This window comes from Mobula birostris, chromosome 3 (genome assembly GCF_030028105.1).
Source record: "Mobula birostris isolate sMobBir1 chromosome 3, sMobBir1.hap1, whole genome shotgun sequence".
Lineage (NCBI taxonomy): Eukaryota > Metazoa > Chordata > Chondrichthyes > Myliobatiformes > Myliobatidae > Mobula > Mobula birostris.
Genome location: NC_092372.1, coordinates 229407397 through 229432256, shown reverse-complemented (window position 1 = coordinate 229432256; position 24860 = coordinate 229407397). Strand labels below are relative to the sequence as shown.

Here is a 24860-nt window from a genome sequence, read left to right as displayed (position 1 = left end):
TGTGGGGAGAGATTGTGACGGGGGATTAGTGTGGGGACTGATACAGGATTGTTGGGAGAGAGTGGGACAGTGGGATTAGTGTGGGGACTGATACAGGGCAGTGAGGAGAGAGTGGGACAGTGGGATTAGTGTGGGGATTGATAAAGGACTGTGGGGAGAGAGTGGGACAGTGGGATTAGTGTGGGGACTGACACAGGACTGTGGGGAGAGAGTGGGACAATGGGATTAGTGTGGGGATTGATACAGGACTGTGGGGAGAGAGTGGGTCAGTGGGATTAGTGTGGGGAATGACACAGGACTGTGGGGAGAGAGTGGGACAGTGGGATTACTGTGGGGATTGATGCAGGACTGTGGGGAGAGAATGGGACAGTGGGATTAGTGTGGGGACTGACACAGGACTGTGGGGAGAGAGTGGGACAGTGGGATTAGTGTGGGGACTGACACAGGACTGTGGAGAGAGAGTGGATCAGTGGGATTAGTGTGGGACTGACAGAGGACTGTGGGGAGAGAGTGGATCAGTGGAATTAGTGTGGGACTGACACAGGACTGTGGGGAGAGATTGGGACAGTGGGATTAGTGTGGGGACTGATACAGGATTGTGGGGAGAGAGTGGAACAGTGGGATTAGTGTGGGGACTGATACCGGACTGTGGGGCGAGAGTGGGACAGTGTATTAGTGTGGGGATTGATACAGGACTGTGGGGTGAGAATGGGACATTGGGATTAGTGTGGGGACTGGTACAGGACTGTGGAGAGAGAGTGGGACAGTGGGATTAATGTGGGGACTGACACAGGACTGTGGGGAGAGAGTGGGACAGTGGGATTAGTGTGGGACTGACACAGGACTGTGGGGAGAGAGTGGATCAGTGGGATTATTTTGGGGACTGACACAGGACTGTGGGGAGAGATTGGGACAGGGGGATTAGTGTGGGGACTGATACAGGATTGTGGGGAGAGAGTGGGACAGTGGGATTAGAGTGGGGACTGATACAGGGCAGTGAGGAGAGAGTGGGACAGTGGGATTAGTGTGGGGATTCATACAGGACTGTGGGGAGAGAGTGGGACAGTGGGATTAGTGTGGGGACTGACAGAGGACTGGGGAGAGAGTGGGACAGTGGGATTAGTGTGGGACTGACACAGGACTGTGGGGAGAGAGTGGATCAGTGGGATTAGTGTGGGACTGACACAGGACTGTGGGGAGAGAGTGGGACAGTGGGATTAGTGTGGGGATTGATACAGGACTGTGGGAAGAGAGTGGGACAGTGGAATTAGTGTGGGGACAGACACAGGACTGTGGTGAGAGAGTGGGACAGTGGGAGTAGTGTGGTACTGACACAGGACTGTGGGGAGAGAGTGGGACAGTGGGATTAGTGTGGGACTGACACAGGACTGTGGGGAGAGAGTGGATCAGTGGGATTAGTGTGGGCCTGACACAGAACTGTGGGGAGAGAGTGGGACAGTGGGATTAGTGTGGGGACTGACACAGGACTGTGGGGAGAGATTGGGACAGGGGGATTAGTGTGGGGACTGATACAGGACTATGGGGAGAGAGTGGATCAGTGGGATTAGTGTGGGATTGACACAGGACTGTGGGGAGAGAGTGGGACAGTGGGATTAGTGTGGGGATTGATATAGGACTGTGGGGAGAGAGTGGGACAGTGGGATTAGTGTGGGGACTGACACAGGACTGTGGGGAGAGAGTGGGACAGTGGGATTACTGTGGAGATTGATACAGGACTGTGGGGAGAGAGTGGGACAGTGGGATTAATGCGGGGACTGACACAGGACTGTGGGGAGAGAGTGGGACAGTGGGATTAGTGTGGGGATTGATGCAGGACTGTGGGGAGAAAGTGGGACAGTGGGATTAGTGTGGGGACTGACACAGGACTGTGGGGAGAGAGTGGGACAGTGGGATTACTGTGGGGATTGACACAGGACTGTGGGGACAGATTGCGACAGGGTGATTAGTGTGGGGATTGACAGGACTGTGGGGAGACAGTGGATCAGTGGGATTAGTGTGGGACTGACACAGGACTGTGGGGAGAGAGTGGGACAGTGGGATTAGTGTGGGGACTGATACAGGATTGTGGGGAGAGAGTGGGACAGTGGGGTTAGTGTGGGGACTGATACCGGACTGTGGGGAGACAGTGGGACAGTGTATTAGTGTGGGGATTGATACAGGACTGTGGGGAGAGATTGGGACAGTGGGATTAGTGTGGGACTGACACAGGACTGTGGGGAGAGAGTAGGACAGTGGGATTAGTGTGGGACTGACACAGAACTGTGGGGAGAGAGTGGATCAGTGGGATTAGTGTGGGACTGACACAGGACTGTGGGGAGAGAGTGGGACAGTGGGATTAGTGTGGGGACTGACACAGGACTGTGGGCAGAGATTGGGACAGGGGGATTAGTGTGGGGACTCACACAGGACTGTGGGGAGAGAGTGGGACAGTGGGATTAGTGTGGGGACTGATACAGGGCAGTAAGGAGAGAGTGGGACAGTGGGATTAGTGTGGGGATTGATACAGAACTGTGGGAAGAGAGTGGGACAGTGGAATTAGTGTGGGGACAGACACAGGACTGTGGGGAGAGAGTGGGACAGTGGGAGTAGTGTGGGACTGACACAGGACTGTGGGGAGAGAGTGGATCAGTGGGATTAGTGTGGGACTGACACAGGACTGTGGGGAGAGAGTGGGACAGTGGGATTAGTGTGGGGACTGATACAGGACTGTGGGGAGAGAGTGGGACAGTGGGATATGTGTGGGGACTGACAGAGGACTGTGGGGAGAGAGTGGATCAGTGGGATTAGTGTGGGACTGACACAGGACTGTGGGGAGAGAGTGGGACAGTGGGATTACTGTGTGGATTGATACAGGACTGTGGGGAGAGAGTGGGACAGTGGGATTAGTGTGGGGACTGACACAGGACTGTGGGGAGAGAGTGGGACAGTGGGATTAGTGTGGGGACTAACACAGGACTGTTGGGAGAGAGTGGGACAGTGGGATTAGTGTGGGGATTGATACAGGACCGTGGGGAGAGAGTGGGACAGTGGGATTAGTGTGGGGACTGACACAGGACTGTGGGGAGAGAGTGGGACAGTGGGATTAGTGTGGGGACTGATATGGGGCAGTGAGGAGAGAGTGGGACAGTGGGATTAGTGTGGGGACTGATACAGGATTGTGGGGAGAGAGTGGGACAGTGGGGTTAGTGTGGGGACTGATACCGGACTGCGGGGAGACAGTGGGACACTGTATTAGTGTGGGGATTGATACGGGACTGTGGGGAGAGAGTGGGACAGTGGGATTAGTGTGGGGACTGATACCGGACTGCGGGGAGACAGTGGGACACTGTATTAGTGTGGGGATTGATACGGGACTGTGGGGAGAGAGTGGGACAGTGGGATTAGTGTGGGGACTGACACAGGACTGTGGGGTGAGAGTGGGACAGTGGGATTAGTGTGGGGATTGATACAGGACTGTGGAGAGAGAGTGGGACAGTGGGATTATTGTGGGGACTGACACAGGACTGTGGGGAGAGAGTGGTACAGTGGGATTAGTGTGGGACTGACACAGGACTGTGGGGAGAGAGTGGATCAGAGGGATTAGTGTGGGACTGACACAGGACTGTGGGGAGAGAGTGGGACAGTGGGATTAGTGTGGGGACTGACACAGGACTGTAGGGAGAGAGTGGGACAGTGGGATTAGTGTGGGGACTGATACAGGACTGTGGGGAAAGATTGGGACGGGGGATTAGTGTGGGGACTGTACAGGACTGCGGGGAGAGATTGGGACAGTGGGATTAGTGTGGGACTGACACAGGACTGTGGGGAGAGAGTGGATCAGAGGGATTAGTGTGGGACTGACACAGGACTGTGGGGAGAGAGTGGGACAGTGGGATTAGTGTGGGGACTGACACAGGACTGTAGGGAGAGATTGGGACAGGGGGATTAGTGTGGGGACTGATACAGGATTGTGGGGAGAGAGTGGGACAGTGGGATTAGTGTGGGGACTGATACCGGACTGTGGGGATAGAGTGGGACCGTGGGATTAGTGTGGGGATTGATACAGGACTGTGGGGTGAGAGTGGGACAGTGGGATTAGTGTGGGGACTGATACAGGACTGTGTGGAGAGATTGGGACAGTGGGATTAGTGTGGGGACTGATACAGGGCAGTGAGGAGAGAGTGGGACAGTGGGATTAGTGTGGGGTCTGATACAGGACTGTGGGGAAAGATTGGGACGGGGGATTAGTGTGGGACTGACACCGGACTGTGTGGAGAGAGTGGGGCAGTGGGATTAGTGTGGGACTGACACAGGACTGTGGGGAGAGAGTGGGACAGTGGGATTAGTGTGGGGACTGATACAGGACTGTGGGGAAAGATTGGGATGGGGGATTAGTGTGGGGACTGATACAGGACTGTGGGGAAAGATTGGGACGGGGGATTAGTGTGGGGACTGATACAGGACTGCGGGGAGAGATTGGGACGGCGGATTAGTGTGGGGACTGACACAGGATTTTAGAGATGTGGACTCAGTTTACCCTCTAGACTTTTTCTACTGAGGCTGTGTGCAGGAGGAATCCTCTTGAATTAGAGGTCATAGGTAAATTGGGAAGGATAAAATATTTAACAGGAACCTGACAGTGAATTTCTGTCAGGTGGTGGTGAGAGTGTGGAGAGTAATGAGCAACCGCAGGAATGGATGATATGGTTTTGTATTCAGCATTTAAGTGAATTTTAGAACATGGAAACATGGAAAACCTACAGTTCAATACAGGCCATTCAGCCCACAAAACTATGCCGAACATGTCCTTAACTTAGAAATTATCTCGGGTTCCCCATAGCCCTCTATTTTTGCAAGCTCCATGTACCTATCCAGGAGTACCTTAAAAGACCCTATCGTATTTGCCTCCACCACTTATCCAATTCAATGGTTTCCAGAAGCTCCAGCACATCCTCTTTCTTAATATCTATATGCTGAAGGTTTTCAGTCCACTGTAAGTCGTCCCTACAATCGCCAAATCCTTTTCCGTAATGAATACTGAAGCAAAGTACTCATTAAGTACCTCTGCCATATCCTCCAGTTCCATACACACTTTTCCACTGTCACACTTGATTGGTCCTATTCTCTCATGTCTTATCCTCTTGCTCATCACGTACTTGTAGAATGCCTTGGGGTTTTATTTAATCCTGCTCACCAAGGCTTTCTCATGGCCCCTTCTGGCTCTCCTAATTTCATTCTTAAACTCCTTCCTGCTTGCCTTATAATCTTCTAGACCTTTATCATTACCTAGTTTTTTGAACCTTTCGTAAGCTTTTCTTCTTGACTAGGTTTTCAACAGCCTTTGTACACCACAGTTCCTATACCCTACTATCTTTTCCCTGTCTCATTGGAACGTACCTATGCAGAACACCACGCAAATATCCCCTGAACATTTACCACATTTCTTCCCTGAGAACATCTGTTCCCAATTTATGCTTCCAAGTTCCTGCCTAATAGCCTCATATTTGCCTTACTCCAATTAATCATTTTCCTAACTTGTCTGTTCCTATCCCTCTCCAATGCTGTGGTAAAGGAGATAGAATTGAGATCACTATCTCCAAAATGCTCTCCCACTGAGAGATCTGACACCTGATCAGGTTTGTTTTCCAATACCAGATCAAGTACAGCCTCTCCTCTTATAGGCTTATTTACATATTGTGTCAAATAACCTTCTTGAACACACCTAACAAACTCCACCCCATCTAAACCCCTCACTCTATTTGGGAAATTAAAATCTCCCACCATGACAACCCTTTTATAATTACACCTTTCCAGAATCTGTCTCCCTATCTGCTCCTCGATGTCCCTGTTACTATTAGATGGTTATAAAAAACACCCAGTGGAGTTATTGACCCCTTCCTGTTCCTAAATTCCACCCACAAAGACTCCATAGACAATCCCTCCATGTCTCTGACTCTGATCAGCAGTGCCACGCCCCCACCTCTTTTGTCTCCCTCCCTGTCCTTTCCGAAACATCTAAAGCCTGGCACTCTAAGTAACCATTCCTGCCCCTGAGCCATCCAAGTCTCTGTAATGGCCACAACATCGTAGCTCCAAGTACTGATCCACGCTCTAAGCTCAACTGCTTTGTTCATGACGCTTCTTGCATTAAAATAGATACATCTCAAACCATCGGTCTGAGTGTGTCCCTTCTCTATCACCTGCCTATCCTCCCTCTCGCACTGTCTCCAAACTTTCTCTATTTGTGAGCCAACTGCCTCTTCCTCCATCTCTTCAGTTTGGTTCCCACCCCCCAGTAATTCTAATTTAATCTCTCCCCAGTAGCCTTAGCAATCCTCCCCGCCAGGAAATTTGTCCCCCTGGGATTCAAGTGCAACCTGTCCTTTTTGTACAGGTCACACCTGCCCCAAAAGAGGACCCAATGATCCAGAAATCTGAATCCCTGTCCCCTGCTCCAATCCCTCAGCTACGTATTTATCCCCCACCTCACTCTATTCCTCTATTCACTGTCATGTGGCACAGGCAGTAATCCCGAGATTACTACCTTTGAGGTCCTGCTTCTCAAATTCCTTCCTGTCTCCCTGTGGTCTGCTCTCAGGACCTCCTCCCTTTTCCAGCCTATGTCGTTGATACCAATATGTCCCATGACCCCTGGCTGTTCTCCCTCCCACCGCAAGATATCGTGGATGTGATCTGAAACATCCTGGACCCTGGCACCTGGGAGGCAACCTACCATCCGCGTTTCTTTCCTGCGTCCACAGAATCGCCTGTCTGATCCCCTAACTATAGAGTCCCCTATTACCACTGCCATCCCCTTCCTTTCCCTACCCTTCTGAGCCACAGGGCCAGACTCTGTGCCAGAGGCACAGTCACTGTTGCTTCCCCCAGGTAGGCCAACCCCCCAACAGTGCTCAAACAGGAGTACTTATTGTTAAGGGGGACATCCACAGGGGTACTCTCTGATACCTGACTCTTGCCCTTCCCTCTCCTGACTGCTACCCACTTATCTGTCTCCCGAGGCCCCGGTGTGACTACCTGTCTATAGCTCCTGACTCTTCCTTAGATAAATAGATTTTAGATAAATAGAAATGAGGACTATGGTCCACGTACAAGAGCTGTGTTCCGTGTGTGAGGGCTGTGAAGGGCCCTGGTCTGTGTGCGAAAGCTCTGAAGGGCTATGGTCCACGTGCGAGGGCAATGGAGACAGGCTTTGGGAATACCTGGTGCAGTTAGTGATGGGAGTTGGTGGGGAGGTGTTTGCTGTTACAGTCTGAGGGAGGGTGGCGTTTCCCTGTGTGTTTACGGTTACCATCTCTCCCCAGCGCTGAAGGGCGAGCGACTGCAGAGGGAGCTCCAGGCCGTACCAGAAAACCACTATGACAGCCGCCTGCATCTGTATGAGGAGCTGGGGGACCTCTGCTGTTCAGTGCGATGTTATCAGAAGGGTGTGGAGTATTATCAGGACCAGGTAACTGGGATGATGGTTCTCCTTCACTCTCCTCCTGCACTTCACCAACTCACCCTCACCTGGTCTCACCCATCACCTGCCAGTGTGTACCCCTTCCCCTCTCCCACCCCCCTTGCCCCTCACCTGGTCTCACCCGTCACCTATCAGCGTGTACCCCTTCCCCTCTCCCACCCCCCTTGCCCCTCACCTGGTCTCACCAATCACCTATCAGCGTGTACCCCTTCCCCCCCACCTTGCCCCTCACCTGCCAGCGTGTACCCCTTCCCCTCTCCCAACCACCTTGCCCCTCACCTGGTCTCGCAGAAATCCTGCCGGTGTGTACTCCTTTCCCTCACCCGGTCCCTCACCTTTTTCTGGCTACCCACCATTCCTTTCCAGTCCTGAAGGGTCTTGGATCGAAACACTGACTGTTTATTCCCCTGCATTGATGTTGCCTGATCCACTGACTTCTTCCAGTGCTATGGTCGTGTTGTGGTTAGCACGACACTATGACAGCTCGAGGCGTCAGAATTTGGAGTTCGATTCCGACGTCATCTATCTGTCCTCTCTGTGGAATGTGTGGGTTTCCTCTGGGTACTCCAGGTTTCGCCCACAATCCAAAGGTGTACGGATTAGTCGGTGAATTGGTCATTGTAAATTGTCCCGTGATTAGGCTCTGGGGTTGCTGGGCTGCTCGAAGGGCCAATTCTGTGCTGTAGCTCAATAAAACGTTGTAAATAAGTGGATGTTGGGAAGATTGCTTCAGAGTTCTGATTGAGAAGGTCCAGAACTTCCGCTAATGCCCCACCTCCCTCTCGTACCCCATCCGTTACTTATTTTTATACACACATTCTTTCTCTCTCTCCTTTTTCTCCCTCTGTCCCTCTGATTATACCCCTTACCCATCCTCTGTTTCCCCCCCATCGTCTTTTTCCCCGGACCTCCTGTCCCACGATCCTCTCATATCCCCTTTACCAATCACCTGTCCAGTTCTTGGCTCCATCCCTCCCCCTCCTGTCTTCTTCTATCATTTTGGATCTCCCTCTCCCCCTCCACTTTCAAATCTCTTACTCACTCTTCCTTCAGTTAGTCCTGACGAAGGGTCTCGGCCTGAAACGTCGACTGTACCTCTTCCTAGAGATGCTGCCTGGCCTGCTGCGTTCACCAGCAACTTTGATGTGTGTTGCTCCACATAAGATGTCTCTGGGCTTTTCACACCCTTTGATTTTGATCTTTTTGTGCTGTCGTTATTTGATCCAGCGAAGTTACGTTTACAGAGGTACAGAAGCCTGAGGACACACACTCACCAATTCAGGAACAGCTTCTTCCCCTCTGCCATCAGATATCTGAATGGACATTGAACCCATGAACACTACCTCACTACTTTTTCTTTCTATTTTTGCACTACCTATTTAATTTAACTATTTAATATATATATACTAACCGTAACTCACATTTTCTCTATTATTATGTATTCCATTGTACTGCTGCCACAAAGACAACAGATTCCATGACATGTGCCAGTGATATTAAACCTGATTCTGATTCTGATCGTGATTAAGATTTCCGGCATCTGCAGAATCTCTTGTATTTGACATTTGAAAGGTACTTGAGTAGGTATAGGGAAGGTTTACATGTATAGAACAGAGAGCATAGACCAGTACAGTACAGGAACAGGCCCTTCAGCTCACAGTGTTGTCCCAACTAATTAAATTAGTAATCAATTGGTCAACTAAACAAATCTCTTCCATATCCCACTTTCCTCACATTCGTGTGCCTAGCTAAACATCTCTTAAAGTTTCTAATGTACCTGCCTCTTCCACCACCCCAGGCAACACATTCCAGGTGCCCACCTTGACTCCATAGTTCAGGGTTGACCATGGACGTTGTGTCCCAGTTGTCTAGATACACAAGCCTGGGCAGTATGATACGGAGAGCAAGCTGTTGCCCGTACAGCAGGCTCCCCCTCTCCACGCAGCTGACGAACCCAAAGGAACGGCAGAGACCGATAAAGTTTGGCACCAGTGGTGTCGCAGGAGCTGCCAGTCAGCGTTGAACTGAATGTCGGACTGCCAGCTCCGGGTTTTTCCTCAGGTTTACTCCCGAAGCCTTCCCCATGAGTGGGTATATCCATAAGGTTTGAGATCAGCGTTCTACTTCTCCCGGATGAGCTGCCAACCACAGCTGACAAGCCTCATCTGCCCAAAGTGATGGGTTTTAAGGCGCCAGAAGGCTTTTGGCCCTTCTCCTGTTACTGGAAATTGTTCCGCCAGGCCTAGTCCTAGACTCTTCCCCCATAGGAAACATCTTCTCCACATCCGCACTATCAAGGCCTTTCACCATTCGATTAGTTTCAATTAAGTCTTCAGAGTTGAATTCCGGTGCAGTTTGTATGTTCTCCCTCTGCTATTCAAATCCAAATTTTTGGTCCACTGGCTATTCTCACATCTTGCCTCTGTAACCCCGAACCCCAAACCGCATTATCAACAAAGAATTCATCAACCTCCTCTTTAAATATACCCAATGACTTGGCCTCCACAGCCGTCTGTGGCAATGAATTCCACAGATTCACCGCCTTCTGCTAAAGAAATTCCTCTTCATTTCTGTTCTAAAGGGACGTCCTTCTGTGCCCTCTGGTCCCAGACACCCCTACGATGGGAAACATCCTCTCCACATCCACTCTATCCAGGACTTCCAATATTCAGCAAGTTTTAATGAAATCACCCCTCATTCTTCAAAACTCCAATGAATACATCCTCAGAACCATCACACACTCCTCATGCGTTAACCCTTTTATCCCCAGAATCATTCTCATGAGCCTCCTCCGGACCCTACCCAATGCCTACACATAAGGGGCCCAATATGGGTGAAGGGGCAGGTAGTTTTGAGGAAGAAGAGAGGCTGCAGAAGGACTTAGACGGATGAGGAGAATGGGCAAGGAATGTAGTGTTGGGAAGTGTATGGTCTTGCACTTTGGTAGAAGAAATAAAAGCATTGACTGTTCTCTAAATGGAGAGAACATTCAGAGTCCTTGTGTGGGATTCCCCAAAAGTTAATTTGCAGGTTGAGTCAGTGGTGAGGAAAGCAAATACGATGTTGGCATTCATTTTGAGAGGACTAGAATATAAAAACAAGGATGTAATTTTGAGGCTTTATAAGGCACTATTGGTGCCTCACAGAGTATTTTGGGCCCCTTATCTAGGAAAGGATGCACTGGCATTGGAGAGGGTTCAAAGGAGGTTCACAAAAATGATTCTGGGATTGAAAAGCTTGTCACATGAAGAGTGTTTGATAGCTCTGGGCCTCTACTCACTGGAATTCAGAAGAATAAGCGAAGACTTAATTGCAACCCATTGAATGGTGAAAGGCCTTGATAGCATGGATGTGGAGAAGATGTTTCCTATGGGGGAGAGGCTCGGACCAGAGGACACAGCCTCAGAATAGAAGAGGATTCTTTTAGAACGGAGATTAGGGGAATATCTTAAACCAGAGAGTGGTGAATCTATGGAATTCTTTGCCACAGGCAGCTGTGGAAGCCAAGTCTTTATGAATATTTAAGGCAGATGTTGATAGATTCTTGATCGGTCGGGACATGAAGGGATACGGGGAGAAGGCAGGAGATTGGGGTTGAGGGGTAAATAGATCAGCCACGATGAAATGGAGGAGCAGAGTCGATGGGCCAAATGGCCTAATTCTGCTCCTGTATCTTATGGTCTTAAAACTGCTCATAATCTCAAAATATGGCCTGACCAACACCTTATAAGATTTCAGCAATATACTCATTCCTTCTATATTCTAGTTCTCTTGAAATGAATGCCAACCTTGCCATTGCCTTCCTTACCACCGACTCAACCTGTAAGTTAACCTGTGGGGAATCCTGCACGAGCAGTCCCAAGTCCGTTTGCAAGATGATTTCATAATTCACTCCTCATTTAGAAAATAGAGAGGAGAGTTACGTATCAGAATCAGGTTTAGTATCACCAGCATATGTTGTGAAATTCGTTGCAATGTCCATTCAGGAACCTGATGGTGGAGGGGAAGAAGCTGTTCCAGTAACCCTGAATGTGTGTCTTCAGGCTCCTGTACCTCCTCCCTGATGGTAGCAATGAGAAGAGGGCATGTCCTGGGTGCTGGGGACTGCCTTTGTGAAGTAACACCTATTAAATTTGATGATGTCTGTACGTAGCTGACAGGAGCAGTGTGCTGGCGACCCCGCCTCACTCAGCACTAACTAGTGTTCCTCTCCAGCTGGCCTGTGCACAGAGGCTGTGCTGTCCCGGCAAGCAGATGGCGGTGATCCACTGGTCCCTGGCCCGCACATATGATGACCTGAAGGATTACGGACAGGCCCTCATGCATTACCAGAAGGAACTGGAACTTCAGAAGGGCAACGATCAGGAGGTGAGGGAGCATCCCACTGTGGGAGGGGTGGTACTGAGGTAGAGTCACAGTGTCGGAGGGGTGGTACTGAGCAAGGGTCACATTGTGGGAGGGAGTCCAGCTGTCCATTCTGCGGACGGGAGGACGGGATGGAACTGAGGGAGGGGCAGCACTGAGTGAAGGGCGGTACCGAAGGAGAGGAGGTACCGAGGGAGTGGAGGTCCTGAGGGAAGGATGGTACTTAGGGAGGGGAGGTCCTGAGGGAAGGACGGTACTGAGGGAGAGGAGGTACCGAGGGAGGGGCAGTACTGAAGGAGGGATAGTACTGAGAGAGTGGAGGTACCAAGGGAGGGACGGTACTTGGGAGAGGAGGTACTGAGGGAGGGGCAGTACTGAAGGAGGGACAGTACCAAGGGAGGGACAGTACTTAGGGAGAGGAGGTACTGGGGGAGGGGCAGCACTGGAGGAGGGACAGTACTGAAGGAGAGGAGGTACTGAGGGAAGGACAGTACTGAGGGAGTGGAGGTATTGAAGGAGGGATGGTACCAAGGGAGGGACGGTACTTAGGGAGAAGAGGTACTGAGGGGAGGTACCGAGGGAGGGGCGGTACTGTGGGAGGGGTGGTACTGAAGGAGGATCACACTGTGGGAGGGGTGGTACTGAGGGAGAGGAGGTACTGAGGGGCAGTACTGAGGGAGGGGCGGTGTTAAGAGTACCATTCCTGTTGTGGTGATGACAGAGCACGGACCCTCCCGATCCGGTGAAGGAGCTAACGTGCGAGCTGTTCCTGCACCATCCAGCACACGGGGATCCCAGTGTTGTCACTAGACCAGCAGTGAGGAATACACAATGCCTGTCTCGGCAGGAGTGCAGGACATTGCTGCATATGGTGGAGGTCCAGCAGAAGATGGGGACAGACCAGACGGAAGTGGAGGGGAGCCTGCAGGCAGCCGTATACCACGCAGAGAGATCCGGGAATTCCAGGCTGCAGGTATGGAACCTGCCAGGGTCCGGCGTTGGGCATTGTCACAGCTGGCAGCCCTGGCTGGTTTTGGGGTGATAGCTGGTGCCAGGGGTGTAGGCAGTCTCCCCCCCCCCCCGCTTACTCTGGACATACTTGCCACACAGAGATACCCACCAAGCCCAGGATACCCTCCCACCTCACAGGGGATCCAGACGTGGCACCGCGGAGAGGAAGAGGGGGTTTGAAGGGGGAAAGAGGAAGAGGGAGCAAAGGGTTGTCCTAGCTCTGACCTGAATGAAATGTGTCTGCAGTCAGCCACACTCTGCACCCAAAACCCATCCACAGCCCTGTCTCCTGACCCACTGGATCCACAGCCCAGCCCTCTTCACGGCCTCCCGCCCCGTCGGGCAGAGATACAAACCGTGAAAGCACATCTCACCAGGCCAGGATCAAGGAAAGAGTCTATCCCATTGTTATCACATCATGAATGGACTCTCGACCTCACAGTCTACCTCAGTATGACCCTGCACTGCACTCTCTCTGTCGCTGGTACGCTTTATTTTGCAGTCTGTAGTTGTTTTCCTCGTACTTCCTCAGTACACTGTGTGATGATCTGATCTGTGTGAACAGTCTGCATCCTCTTACACTTCTAGTGGGGCATAGGCCGACAACAGCAGCTCTGTCCTGGGCCAGTCTTTCAAGGTGTAGTCCACGAAGATCCTTCCTCCCCGGGGATGCAACCAATCTGTACCTTCGAGACTTTGGTTCACACTGCAAGAGTGCCAGGTGGTACAGGCGGTTCAACTCCGAAAGTGAGGTTCCAGACTACCTCCTGCCGTGATCCTTTCAGAGAGAAAGTGAGATGAGTAAAGTGCTTTGTCGTTACCGTCTGACATTGGTACGTTCTCGCCATGACCGTGTAGGTTTCCTCCAGGTCCTCTGGCTCCCTGCTATGCTCCAAAGACCTACGGGTTAGGGTACGTGGTGTGTTGTCTCCGGAAGCATGGCCCCGCGTGTGCTCTTCCCTCACCACGTTCAGACGCTGTCGGCCATTGATGCAAGTGATGTCCATTTGGCAAATGAAACTCATTTTTATCTTTACATGTCTGAATATAAAATCTATTACTCATTCACAGACATCTTCCCCAAACATAGAGAGGCTCTGGAAGGAGGTGAAAGATCAAGCTCTCCTTCCTTCCTCTCAAAGTTCAAAGTAAATTTATTATCAGCGAAGGGATACGTCACCATATACAACCCTGAGATTCGTTTTCTTCAAGGCATTCACAGGAAGATTAAAAAGTACAATCCAGTTCATGAAAACTGTTCATAACAAAGACTAAATGTGCAAAAGAGGACAAATGGTGCCGGTAACAAATGAAAATATAGAAATAACACCGAGAACATGAGTTGTAGATCCTTGATCATCAGTCTGTCGGGTAGTGAATCAGTTCAGTGTGTGCTGAGAGAAGGTGAATTGAATTGACTTTATTACTTATATCCTTCACATACAGTATGTAAGAAGTAAAAATCTTTATGTTACATCTCTGTTATAATAAATAGTATGTACAACAGGACAGTCGATATAACATGGAAATACAGTTGCATCAGCATGAATTAATCAGTCTGATGGCCTGGTGGAAGAAGCTGTCCCGGAGCCTGTCGGTCCTGGCTTTTATGCTGCGGTACCGTTTCCTGGATGGTAGCAACTGGAACAGTTTGTGATTGGGGTGACTCGGGTCCCCAATAATCCCGTGGGCCCTTTTTACGCACCTGTCTTTGTAAATGTCCTGAATCATGGGAAGTTCACATCTACAGATGCGCTGGGCTGTCGGCTCCACTCTCTGCAGAGTCCTGCGATTGACGGAGGTACAGTTCCCATACCAGGCAGTGATGCAGCCAGTCAGGATGCTCTCAATCGTGCCCCTGTGGCGACCCACTTTCTGCACAAGCGAACCGGCTCACAAAATAGCCCGGGCACGGGGAGAGACTTTTGTAACGCACCTCTGACGTCATTTTCCGCCCGGGGGGGCGGGAAGGGAACTGCGTAAAAGCCAGTGCCACGAATAAACTAGTCTCGAGTGCAACTTACAGACTGCGTGTCGTTATCTCTAGCTCTGTGTGCAGCACATTGCTACATTGGTGACCCCGACGGTCCAAACGGGGTTTGCATCAAAGATGATCAACTCTTCATCTGTTCACGCAGTTTCGCTAAAACTGCCAACTTTCTGGACGCTGCGACCACGTGTGTGGTTTGACCAAGCAGAAGCCCAGTTCCAGATTCAACAGATATCCTCGGATTCCACACGTTACTACGACGTGGTGAGCTCCCTTGACCAGGAGGCAGCCGCACGGGTTGAGGATTTCCTACAGTCACCTCTGGAAGGAGGAAAATATGCAGCATTCAAAGCGCTGCTCATAGGGACCTTTGGCCTCTCATGGCATGAGCGAGGTGCCCACCTGCTGCACCTGGACGGTTTGGGAGACGGGCCGCCGGCAGCATTAATGAACAAGATGCTGGCCCTGGCTGAAGGACACAAGCCCTGCCTCATGTGTGAGCAGGCATTCCTAGAGCAACTGCTCGAGGACATACATCTGCTGCTGGCCAACACAGATTTCAGTGACCCCGGAAGGTGGCGGCCCGGGCAGACGTGCTGTGGAAAGCCAAGAGGGAGAGCGAGGCATCCGTCAGACGGATTACCAAGCCATGTGCCCAACAGCAGACCAGACCAGGCCCAGCAACACAGCGCACACAACCCGGAGGCAGGAGTGAGGAGGCCAATGAACAGTGGTGTTTCTACCACCAGTGATGGGGCACAGAAGCCCGCCGTTGTTGCCCGCCCTGCAAGTTCCTGGGAAACGCCAGTGCCAGGGCCAGCTGCCGCTAATGGCTACGGCGGCTGGCAACCAGGACAGCCGTCTGTACATCTAGGACAAGCAGGCGGGAGGCCGCTTCTTGGTCGACACCAGAGCGGAAATCAGCATCTTACCCCCGATGGGGTACGACACCCGCAACAGGGAGCCAGGACCCACCCTGAGGGCCACAAACGGCAGCATGATACAGACCTACGGCACTCGCACAGTGCAGCTACAGTTCGGCGCCAGCCAGTTCACGTGGGATTTCACACTGGCCGCCGTGGCCCAACCACTCCTGGGGGCGGACTTCTTGCGAGCTCACAGCCTGCTGCTGGACTTGCAAGGGAAAAGACTGGTCCATGCCAAGACTTTCCAGACGTTCTCCCTGGGTGAAGCCAAGTTGCCATCCCCAAACCTGGACTGCATCAGGCTGTCTGACAACGAATTCACCAGAATCCTGGCGGACTTTCCATCAGTTCTGGCACCGCAGTTCATGGCAGCCATGCCCAGATATGGAGTACAGCACCACATTTCGACCCAGGGACCACCCCTCCATGCCCGCGCACGAAGGCCCCCCCCCCGGACAAGCTCCGCCTGGCGAAGGAGGAGTTCAACAGGATGGAGGAATTGGGGATCGCGCGGCGGTCCGGCAGCCCATGGACCTCCCCCCTGCACATGGTGCCCAAGGCAACGGGGGGCTGGAGACCATGCGGTGACTACCGCAGACTGAACGAGGCTACAACTCCAGACAGCTACCCCATGCCACACATACAGGACTTTGCAGCAAACCTGCACGGGGCAAGCATCTTTTCCAAAGTAGACCTTGTCCGGGGATACCATCAAATCCCGGTGCATCCTGAAGACATCCCTAAAACAGCACTCATCACCCCGTTCGGCCTGTTCGAATTCCTCTGAATGCCGTTTGGCCTGAAGAATGCCGCACAGACGTTCCAGCGGCTAATTGACGCGGTGGGACGCGACCTGGACTTTGCGTTCATCTATTTGGACGACATCCTCATAGCCAGCAGTAGTCGTCAGTAGCATCTGTCCCACCTCCGCCAGCTCTACTCCAGCCTGAGTGATTTCGGCCTCACGATCAACCCGGCCAAATGCCAGTTCGGACTCGACACCATCGACTTCCTGGGCCACAGGATTACCAAAGATGGGGCAACACCTCTGCCGTCAAGGTAGACGCGATCCGCTACTTCGCCTGGCCCAACACAGTCAAAGGCCTCCAGGAGCTCATTGGTATGGTGAACTTCTACCACCGCTTCCTCCCCCCAGCAGCCCGTATCATGCGCCCTTTGTTCACCCTGATGTCTGGTAAAGGCAAGGACATTACTTGGGACGAAGAGGCCGTGGCTGCTTCTGTTAAAGCCAAGGAAGCCTTGGCAGACGCCGCGATGCTGGTGCACCCCAGAACGGACGTTCCAACCGCCCTCACAGTGGACGCATCCAACACAGCAGTCAGTGGAGTGCTGGAGCAACTCATCGAGGGGCGCTGGCAACCCCTGGCGTTCTTCAGCAGGCACCTACGGCCACCGGAACTCAAGTACAGTGCCATCGACCGGAAGCTGTTGGCACTATATCTGGCAATCCGGCATTTCAGGTACTTCTTAGAAGGCAGGCCGTTCACCGCATTCACGGACCACAAACCGTTGACCTTCACGTTCACGAAGGTGTCCGATCCCTGGTCGGCCCACCAGCAGCGACATCTGTCCTACATCTCCGAGTACACGATGGACATCCAGCATGTCTCGGGAAAGGACAACGTCGTGGTGGACGCACTTTCCAGACCTACCATACAGGCCCTGTCCCAGGGGGTGGACTATGCAGCGCTGGCAGAGGCACAACAGGCAGACGCTGAGATCCCCAGATACAGGACTGCAGTCTCCGGTTTGCAGCTCCAAGACCTCCCTGTAGGCCCAGGTGAGAGGACCCTCCTGTGTGACGTGGCTATTGGCCAACCTCGCCCCATCGTCCCGGCAGCCTGGCGGCAGCGAGTTTTAACTCCATACACAGCTTGGTGCACCCATCTATCAGGACAACCGTCCGGATGGTCTCCAGCAAGTTCGTGTGGCACGGACTTCACAAACAGGTGAGCGAATGGGCCAAAACGTGCACGCAGTGCCAAACGGCCAAGGTGCAGCGGCACACCAAAGCCCCACCGCAGCAGTTCGAACCCACCCTCCGGAGGTTCGACCACATCCATGTGGATATCGTGGGGCCCCTGCCAGTGTCACGAGGAGCGCGGTACCTCCTAACTATGGTAGACCGGTTCATGAGTTGGCCAGAGGCGGTCCTGCTCAATGACACCACCGCCGATTCCTGCGCCCGAGCACTGATCGCAACCTGGGTAGCACGCTTCGGGATACCGGCCCACATTACCTCCGACAGGGGCGCCCAGTTCACCTCCAGCCTGTGGTTGGCTGTGGCCAGCCTGTTGGGATCACAGCTACACCACACAACTGCCTACCACCCACAGTTGAACGGACTAGTGGAGCGCTTCCACTGTCACTTGAAGTCGGCTCTCATGGCCCACCTGGAAGAGCCTAACGGGTGGACGAGCTTCCCTGGGTCCTGCTGGGAATCCGCACAGCGCCCAGAGAGGATCTGCACACCTCGTCGGCCGAGTTGGTGTACGGCGCATCCCTGGTCGTCCCAGGAGAGTTCATACCAGCCCCAAGGGGGCAAGAGGAAGAACCCGCAGCAGTCCTGGACAGACTACGTGAGAGGCTCGGTAACCTGGCCCCCATACCCACTTCACAGCACGGACAGATCCCGACCTGCGTACCCAAAGACCTGCAGAACTGTGAGTTTGTATTGGTACGAAGGGGCGCACACCGGGCACCTACAGTGACCATACGAGGGGCCGCTCAAGGTGATCAGGAACAACGGGTCCACGTACGTTCTGGACATTGGGGGAAAGAGGAGGTTTTCACGGTGGACCGACTCAAACCGGCCCATGTGGCCTTGGCGCAGCCGGTGGAGGTTCAGGCGGCGCAGGGGCAGAGGCAGACTGCCCAAGCAGAGACTGATCCTGACTGTGGACACGGGGGGCTGTAGCGCCGGTTCTGTGGCGACCCACTTTCTCCGCAGGCGAACCGGCTCACAAAATGGCGCGCGCGCGGGAGGGCCTTTCGTAACGCGCCTCTGACGTCATTTCCCGCCCGGAGAGGGGGGAAGGGAACTGCGCGGTGCAGCGCAGCCCAGTGTGAATGAGCCGGTCTCGGCTGCGTGTCGGGATCGCTAGCGCTCTGTGTACCCCTATAAAAAGTTATTCAGGTTGGTGCAGGAGCCTGACGGTTGAGTTCAAAGCATATTTATTATCAAAGTATAATTGTACAATCTTGAGATTCCTCTGCCAAAAAGCAAGAAATATGAAAGAGCCCGATTTTTTTTAAAAAAGGACCAACACGAAATGTGAAGAGGGAGAGAGCAGAGAGGGGGAGGGAGAGGGGATGGGAGGGAGGGAGAGGGGGGACGGGGGAGGGGGAGGGGGAGGAGTGGAGAGAGGGGGAGGAGCGAGAGGGGAGGGAGGGAGGGGGGGAGGGGAGACGGGGTGGAGGGGGAGGGGAGACGGGGTGGAGGGAAGAGGGGGAGGGAGGGAGAGGGGGAGGGGAAGGGGAGGGAGGGAGAGGGGGAGGGGAGGGAGAGGGGGAGTGGAGGGAGAGGAGGAGGGAGGGAGAAGGGGTGGGGAGGGAGGGGGAGGAGGGGAGGGGAGAGGGAGGAGTGGAGGGAGGAGAGGGAGGAGTGGAGGGGGAGGGGAGGGAGGGAGAGGGGGAGAGGAGGAGGGAGAGGGTAGAGAGGGGGAGGGAAAAAACACAAATTGTGTAAACGATAAGAGCAAGCAACAGCATTCAGATCCACATTGGGTCCGTAGGCCCGGGGCCCGGAACAGTCAGAGTAGGCCCACAGCCTCAGTTCATCACACCGCGGGGCAAATTGACTTCAAGCTCGCAGGCGTGAAGCGAGTAGCAGGTGGAGCAGTGTCACAGATTCAGTGTCGCGAAGCAAGGAGTAAACGTCATGGAAGGACGAGTGGAATCGGCCCAATCCTTGCCTGCGGTCCCGACACACTGCCTCATTGGTCAACAGAGGGTTGTGTCCCACCGTGGGACCCAGGCCCTGCCGTAGCGATACGCCCTGGACCTGGACCCTGCCACCCAGCCCGTGCCACAGCCCTGCTTGGCCTTTCCAAATGAGCTCGGGATCAATAAAGTATGTCTGTCTATCTATCTTTCCAAATGAGCTCGGCACCCACACTGATCCAGCGTCGCTCCCGGATTAGGTGGACAGGCCCTGCGATTCCTTCTCACTAACTCCTCTCCAATTCGCCTGCTTGAACTCCATCTCCAACTCCCTTCGACCTCACTCTGATATTGCATCACACCCACATGGCTGACCCTCGAGTCCACCTCGCCTCCTCACTTTGCGGGGAGTTTACCACAGAAGAGTTATTCATTTGGTGGTTGGGACCTGAGTCCCCTTCCCCGTAGATACCTCGTATCGGACGGTAGGAGCACGAAACGAGCACGGCCCAGATGGTGTGGGGGGTCTTTAAGGACAGGTGCTCTTTTTGTCACCGTACACGTTGGAGATGTGCTCGGTGGTCGGGAGGGTCTGGCTGGCGGGAGACTGTACCTCCTACCCAATGCAGAGCTGAGCTGAGTGAAGTTATCCTAGCAGGTTCAGGTACTAAAAATGGCGGAGCAGACTCGATGGGCTGAATGGCCGACTTCTGCTCCTTTGTCTTATGGTCTAACTCTTCCTGAAGCTGGCGGTGTCTGCTAGTCCTTCTTCACTGAGACCCCTGCTTCTCCCGCCCCTCCGATCCCTCAGCACAGGGTGCAGAAGGTTCTCAGGAAAATGCAGCGACGACTGGATCCTCTCTGGGAGCTGGAGTCCGGAGACAGCACCACTGAGACTGAGAGTGAGGAGAGCACAGACCTCGAGGACGAGGAGCTCCCAGAACCACCTCCCACCCGCACTCCAACAGGTATGGCTGGCCTGTGACCCCCAGGGGTGCCACTGGAAAGGAGGAATTGGGAATGTGGGGGAGACTGACGGGTACGGAAGGGGGGAGTCAGGTGGGAAGAGGAAAAGAGGAGATAAAGGGGAGAGCAGGAAATGGGGTGAGAGGCGGTGGAGGAGGGTAGAAAGTGAGGGAATAGTGAGAGCAGAAGGTGAGGGTGGGTGGAGGAGGGGGAATGGAAGGTTGAGGGAGGGATGAGGTGAGAATGAGGGATTAGAAGAAGATGAGGATGTTGGAAAGAGAGGGTTGATGAGGCGATGGGGACATCCAGGGAGGGGGAGGATATAGAACACAGAGCTGTACAGTATAAGAACAGGTCCTTCAGCCAAACCAATTAAATTAGTAATTAAATGGCCAACTAAAATCATCTCTTCTGTCCACATAATATCTATTTCCTTCCATTTTCCTCACATTTATGTGCCTATCTAAGCAGCACTTAAAAGTCGCTGATGTATCTGCCTCTCCCACCATTCCAGGCATCCACCACTCTCTGAGTGAAAAACTTGCCCCTCTCATCTCCTTCAATATTAACCCTTCACCTTTACTGCGTGCTCTCTGGTGTTAGACATTTCAATCCTGTGAGAAATACTGTTTGTCTTCTCTATGCCTCTCATAATCTTCAAACCCTCTGACAGATCTCCCCTCAGACTATTGACTCATGGTGTAGTCATAGAAAAGTTCAGACCAGAAACAGGCCCCTTTGTCCCACGCAAACCATTCAATCCGCCTGCACTGCAAACACACTCCTCCATACCCCTCCCATCCACAAACCTCTGCAAACTTCTCTTAAATGTTGTAATCAAACTCACGTCCAATTCCAGGAAACACTGCTTCCCCCTCCTCCTGTCTCCCCTCTGCCCCCCCTCTCAAACCCCTCCCTCCCCTCTCTCTCCCTGCCTCTCTCACCCCTCTCTCTCACCCCTCCCCCTCTCCACCCCCTCTCTTCCCCTTCTGTCTCCCCCTCTCTCTCTCTCCCCCTCCCTCCCTCCAAAGCTCTCTCTCCCCCCCCTCCCCTCTTGTCCTGTTCCCCACCTCCGTCCCAGTCGGAATGCCCATTCTTACCTGTGCAGTGAAGTGTGAGTGTGTTTGGTGACATTTTGTGCTGCACTTTTCCTGGAGACGTCCGGCTGATCCTGTAATCCCATTTCAGGAAAGAGGAACAAAGTCCTGGCATGTGGGCCACCGATGCCTCCCAGAAATATGGTGAGTGGGACGCTGATCTTCTTTCACCACCCCCCCCCCATCCCCAGACTCTGGCCACCTCTGTAGGTGGGGATAAACTGCCATCCAGTGAGGGAGCTGACATGGTACAGGACCCAGTGACCGAACATGGAACCGAGAATGTCACAGCACAGTACAGGTCATGTTGTGCTGACCTTTTTACTGACTCCAGGATTGATCTAACCCTTCCCTCTCACATAACCCTCCATTGTTATGTGTAACTATGAAAACGGACAAGGGAGAGCCAGTGGATGTAGTGTACCTGGACTTTCAGAAAGCTTTTGATAAGGTCCCACATAGGAGATTACTGGGCAAAATTAGAGCACATGTTAATGGGGATAGGGTACTGACATGGATCGTAAATTGGTTGGCAGACAGGAAACAAAGAGTAGGGATTAATGGGTCCCTTTTAGAATGGCAGGCGATAACTAGTGGGGTACCGCAAGGCTCAGTGCTGGGACCGCAGCTATTTACAATATACATTAATGATCTAGATGAAGTGATTAAAAGTAATATTAGTAAATTTGCAGATGACACAAAGCTGGGTGGCAGTGTGAAATGTGCGGGGGATGTTGAGATAATGCAGGATGACTTGGACAGGTTGGGTGAGTGGGCAGATGCATGGCAGATACAGTTTAATGTGGGTAAATATGAGGTTATCCACTTTGGTGGCAAGAACAGGAAGGCAGATTACTATCTGAATGGTGTCAAGTTAGGAAAAGGGGAAGTACAACGGGATCTTGGTGTCCTTGTACATCAGTCACTGAAAGTAAGCATGCAGGTACAGCAGGCAGTGAAGAAAGCTAATGGCATGTTGGCCTTCATAACAAGGGGAATTGAGTATAGGAGGAAAGAGGTCCTTCTACAGTTGTACAGGGCCCTGGTGAGACCACACCTGGAGTATTGTGTACAGTTTTGGTCTCCAAATTTGAGGAAGGACATTCTTGCTATTGAGGGAGTGCAGCGGAGGTTCATGAGGTTAATTCCCGGGATGGCAGGACTGTCATATGTCAAAAGATTGGAGCGACTGGGCTTGTATACACTGGAATTTAGAAGGATGAGAGGGGATCTGATTGAAATATATAAGATTATTAAGGGATTGGACATGCTAGAGGCAGGAAACATGTTCCCAATGTTGGGGGAGTCCAGGACCAGAGGCCACAATTTGAGAATAAGGGGTAGGCCATTTAGAACGGAGTTGAGGAAAAACCTTTTTACCCAGAGAGTTGTGGATCTGTGGAATGCTCTGCCTCAGAAGGCAGTGGAGGCCAATTCTCTGGATGCTTTCAAGAAAGAGTTAGATAGAGCTCCTAGTGATAGTGGAGTCAAGGGATATGGGGAGAAGTCAGGAACGGGGTACTGATTGTGGATGATCAGCCATGATCACAGTGAATGGCTGTGCTGGCTTGAAGGGCCAAATGGCCTACTCCTGCACCTATTGTCTGTTGTCTATTATCTAAGAGTGTCATAAATGCCCCTAATGTATCTGCATCTACCACCACCCTGGCAGTGCGTTCCATTTACTGTGTGTATGACACCTTCCCCTGGCATCCCCCCTCCCCACCTGTACTCTCCTCCAATCACCTTTAAGTTATGCCCTTTGCTATTAGCCATTTCCACCCTGGAAAACAGTCTCAGACTGTCCACTCTCTCTGTGCCTCATCACCTTGTACACCTCCATCAAGTCATCTCTCGTCTTCCTTTGCTCCCAAGACAAAAGCCTTTCCTGATAAGACACGCTCTGCAGTCCAGGCAGCATCCTCTGAGGGTAGATCTCCTCTGCACCTTCTCTAATGCTTCCTTCTTCCTGTAATGGGAAGTGAGAGTGAAAGGAAGAACGAGGCATTCTCAAGTCAGGGCGATCTGCGAGTTGATGGGGAACCTGCAGGTGGTGGTGCTCCTCTCCCCCTCCCCCACCCCCACCCATGCCTGCTGCCCCACCCTCTTCACTCTTCATGGTTCTGTAGATGTGGTGAGCGGTAGCAGAGGGAGGTGGGAGACTGGGAGTTCAGTCTGGCCTGCTTCCGCAGTGGCCAAAAACCATATCCAACGCAGACCAGGGGTAGAGGGAGGGATGTGTGTCTACCTCCGAAATCCTTCTGTCGCTTGTACGCTAACGGAATGACAGCCCAGCCCATGGACACACAGCCCAACCGACAGGCACAGAACACGGACAGAAACTTAGAGATACAAGGACAGACCACAAGCTCCGTCAGAGAGAGAGAGAGAGACACACACACAGACACACACACACAACATACACACAGACATCACACACACACACACACACACACACACACACACACACACACACAGACGACACGGATGTCACACACACACACAGATGACACAGACACACACACACGCATGCACACACACACTGACACACAGCTGAGGCTGACACAGACTCCCCAGCTGAAGCCCGGCAGCCAGCATGCCGGGAAGAGTCAGTGTGACGGGGAGATAGTTGCTGAATAGAGAGCTCCATCTCACCAGCACTGACTCCACACCGAGTTGCCCACCTGAAATGGTGCCATTTGCCGCTGTTTGGCCCACAACCTTCTCAGCCTTTCCTTTCTGTGTACCTCTCTAGGTGACTTTCAACTGTTATTATTGTCTGACTTCTACCACTTCCTCTGGCGGCTCATCCCACTCTGTGTTAACACTTCCTGCTGCCTTGGTAAAGCACCCAATAGAAGCAAGGACCCCTCCCACCCCAGACATTCTCCCTTCTCCCCCTTCCATCGGGCAGAGACTCGGATCGCGCCCCAGAGTAAGGACAACTTCCACCCTGCTGTAACCAGACTATGGAGCAAACCTCTCATACGGTAAAGAAAAAGTGCTGACACCTTAGTCTGCTTTGTCGTGACCTGTGTACCTTGCTGCCTGCCTGTCTGCTCTGTGCTTTCCCTACACTGTAACAGTACCTCGGTGTCACTGCGTGGGCAGCTACCCCAGCA

The 24860-nt window shown here is 52.7% G+C and overlaps 1 protein-coding gene across 3 annotated transcripts in view; it reads left to right on the top strand.

The window, feature by feature from the left end:
- Positions 1 to 24860, top strand: part of LOC140195635 (tonsoku-like protein) — a 158328-nt gene that overhangs the window by 46864 nt on the left and 86604 nt on the right. The window contains exons 8-12 of one of the 3 annotated variants that reach the window (XM_072254310.1): positions 7323 to 7468; positions 11696 to 11848; positions 12693 to 12818; positions 20487 to 20643; positions 21830 to 21882. In XM_072254310.1, coding sequence (XP_072110411.1) covers positions 7323 to 7468; positions 11696 to 11848; positions 12693 to 12818; positions 20487 to 20643; positions 21830 to 21882 — 635 coding nt within the window. The remainder of the gene's footprint in view (positions 1 to 7322; positions 7469 to 11695; positions 11849 to 12692; positions 12819 to 20486; positions 20644 to 21829; positions 21883 to 24860) is intronic. The other 2 variants (XM_072254311.1, XM_072254312.1) reach the window with 2 other exon arrangements.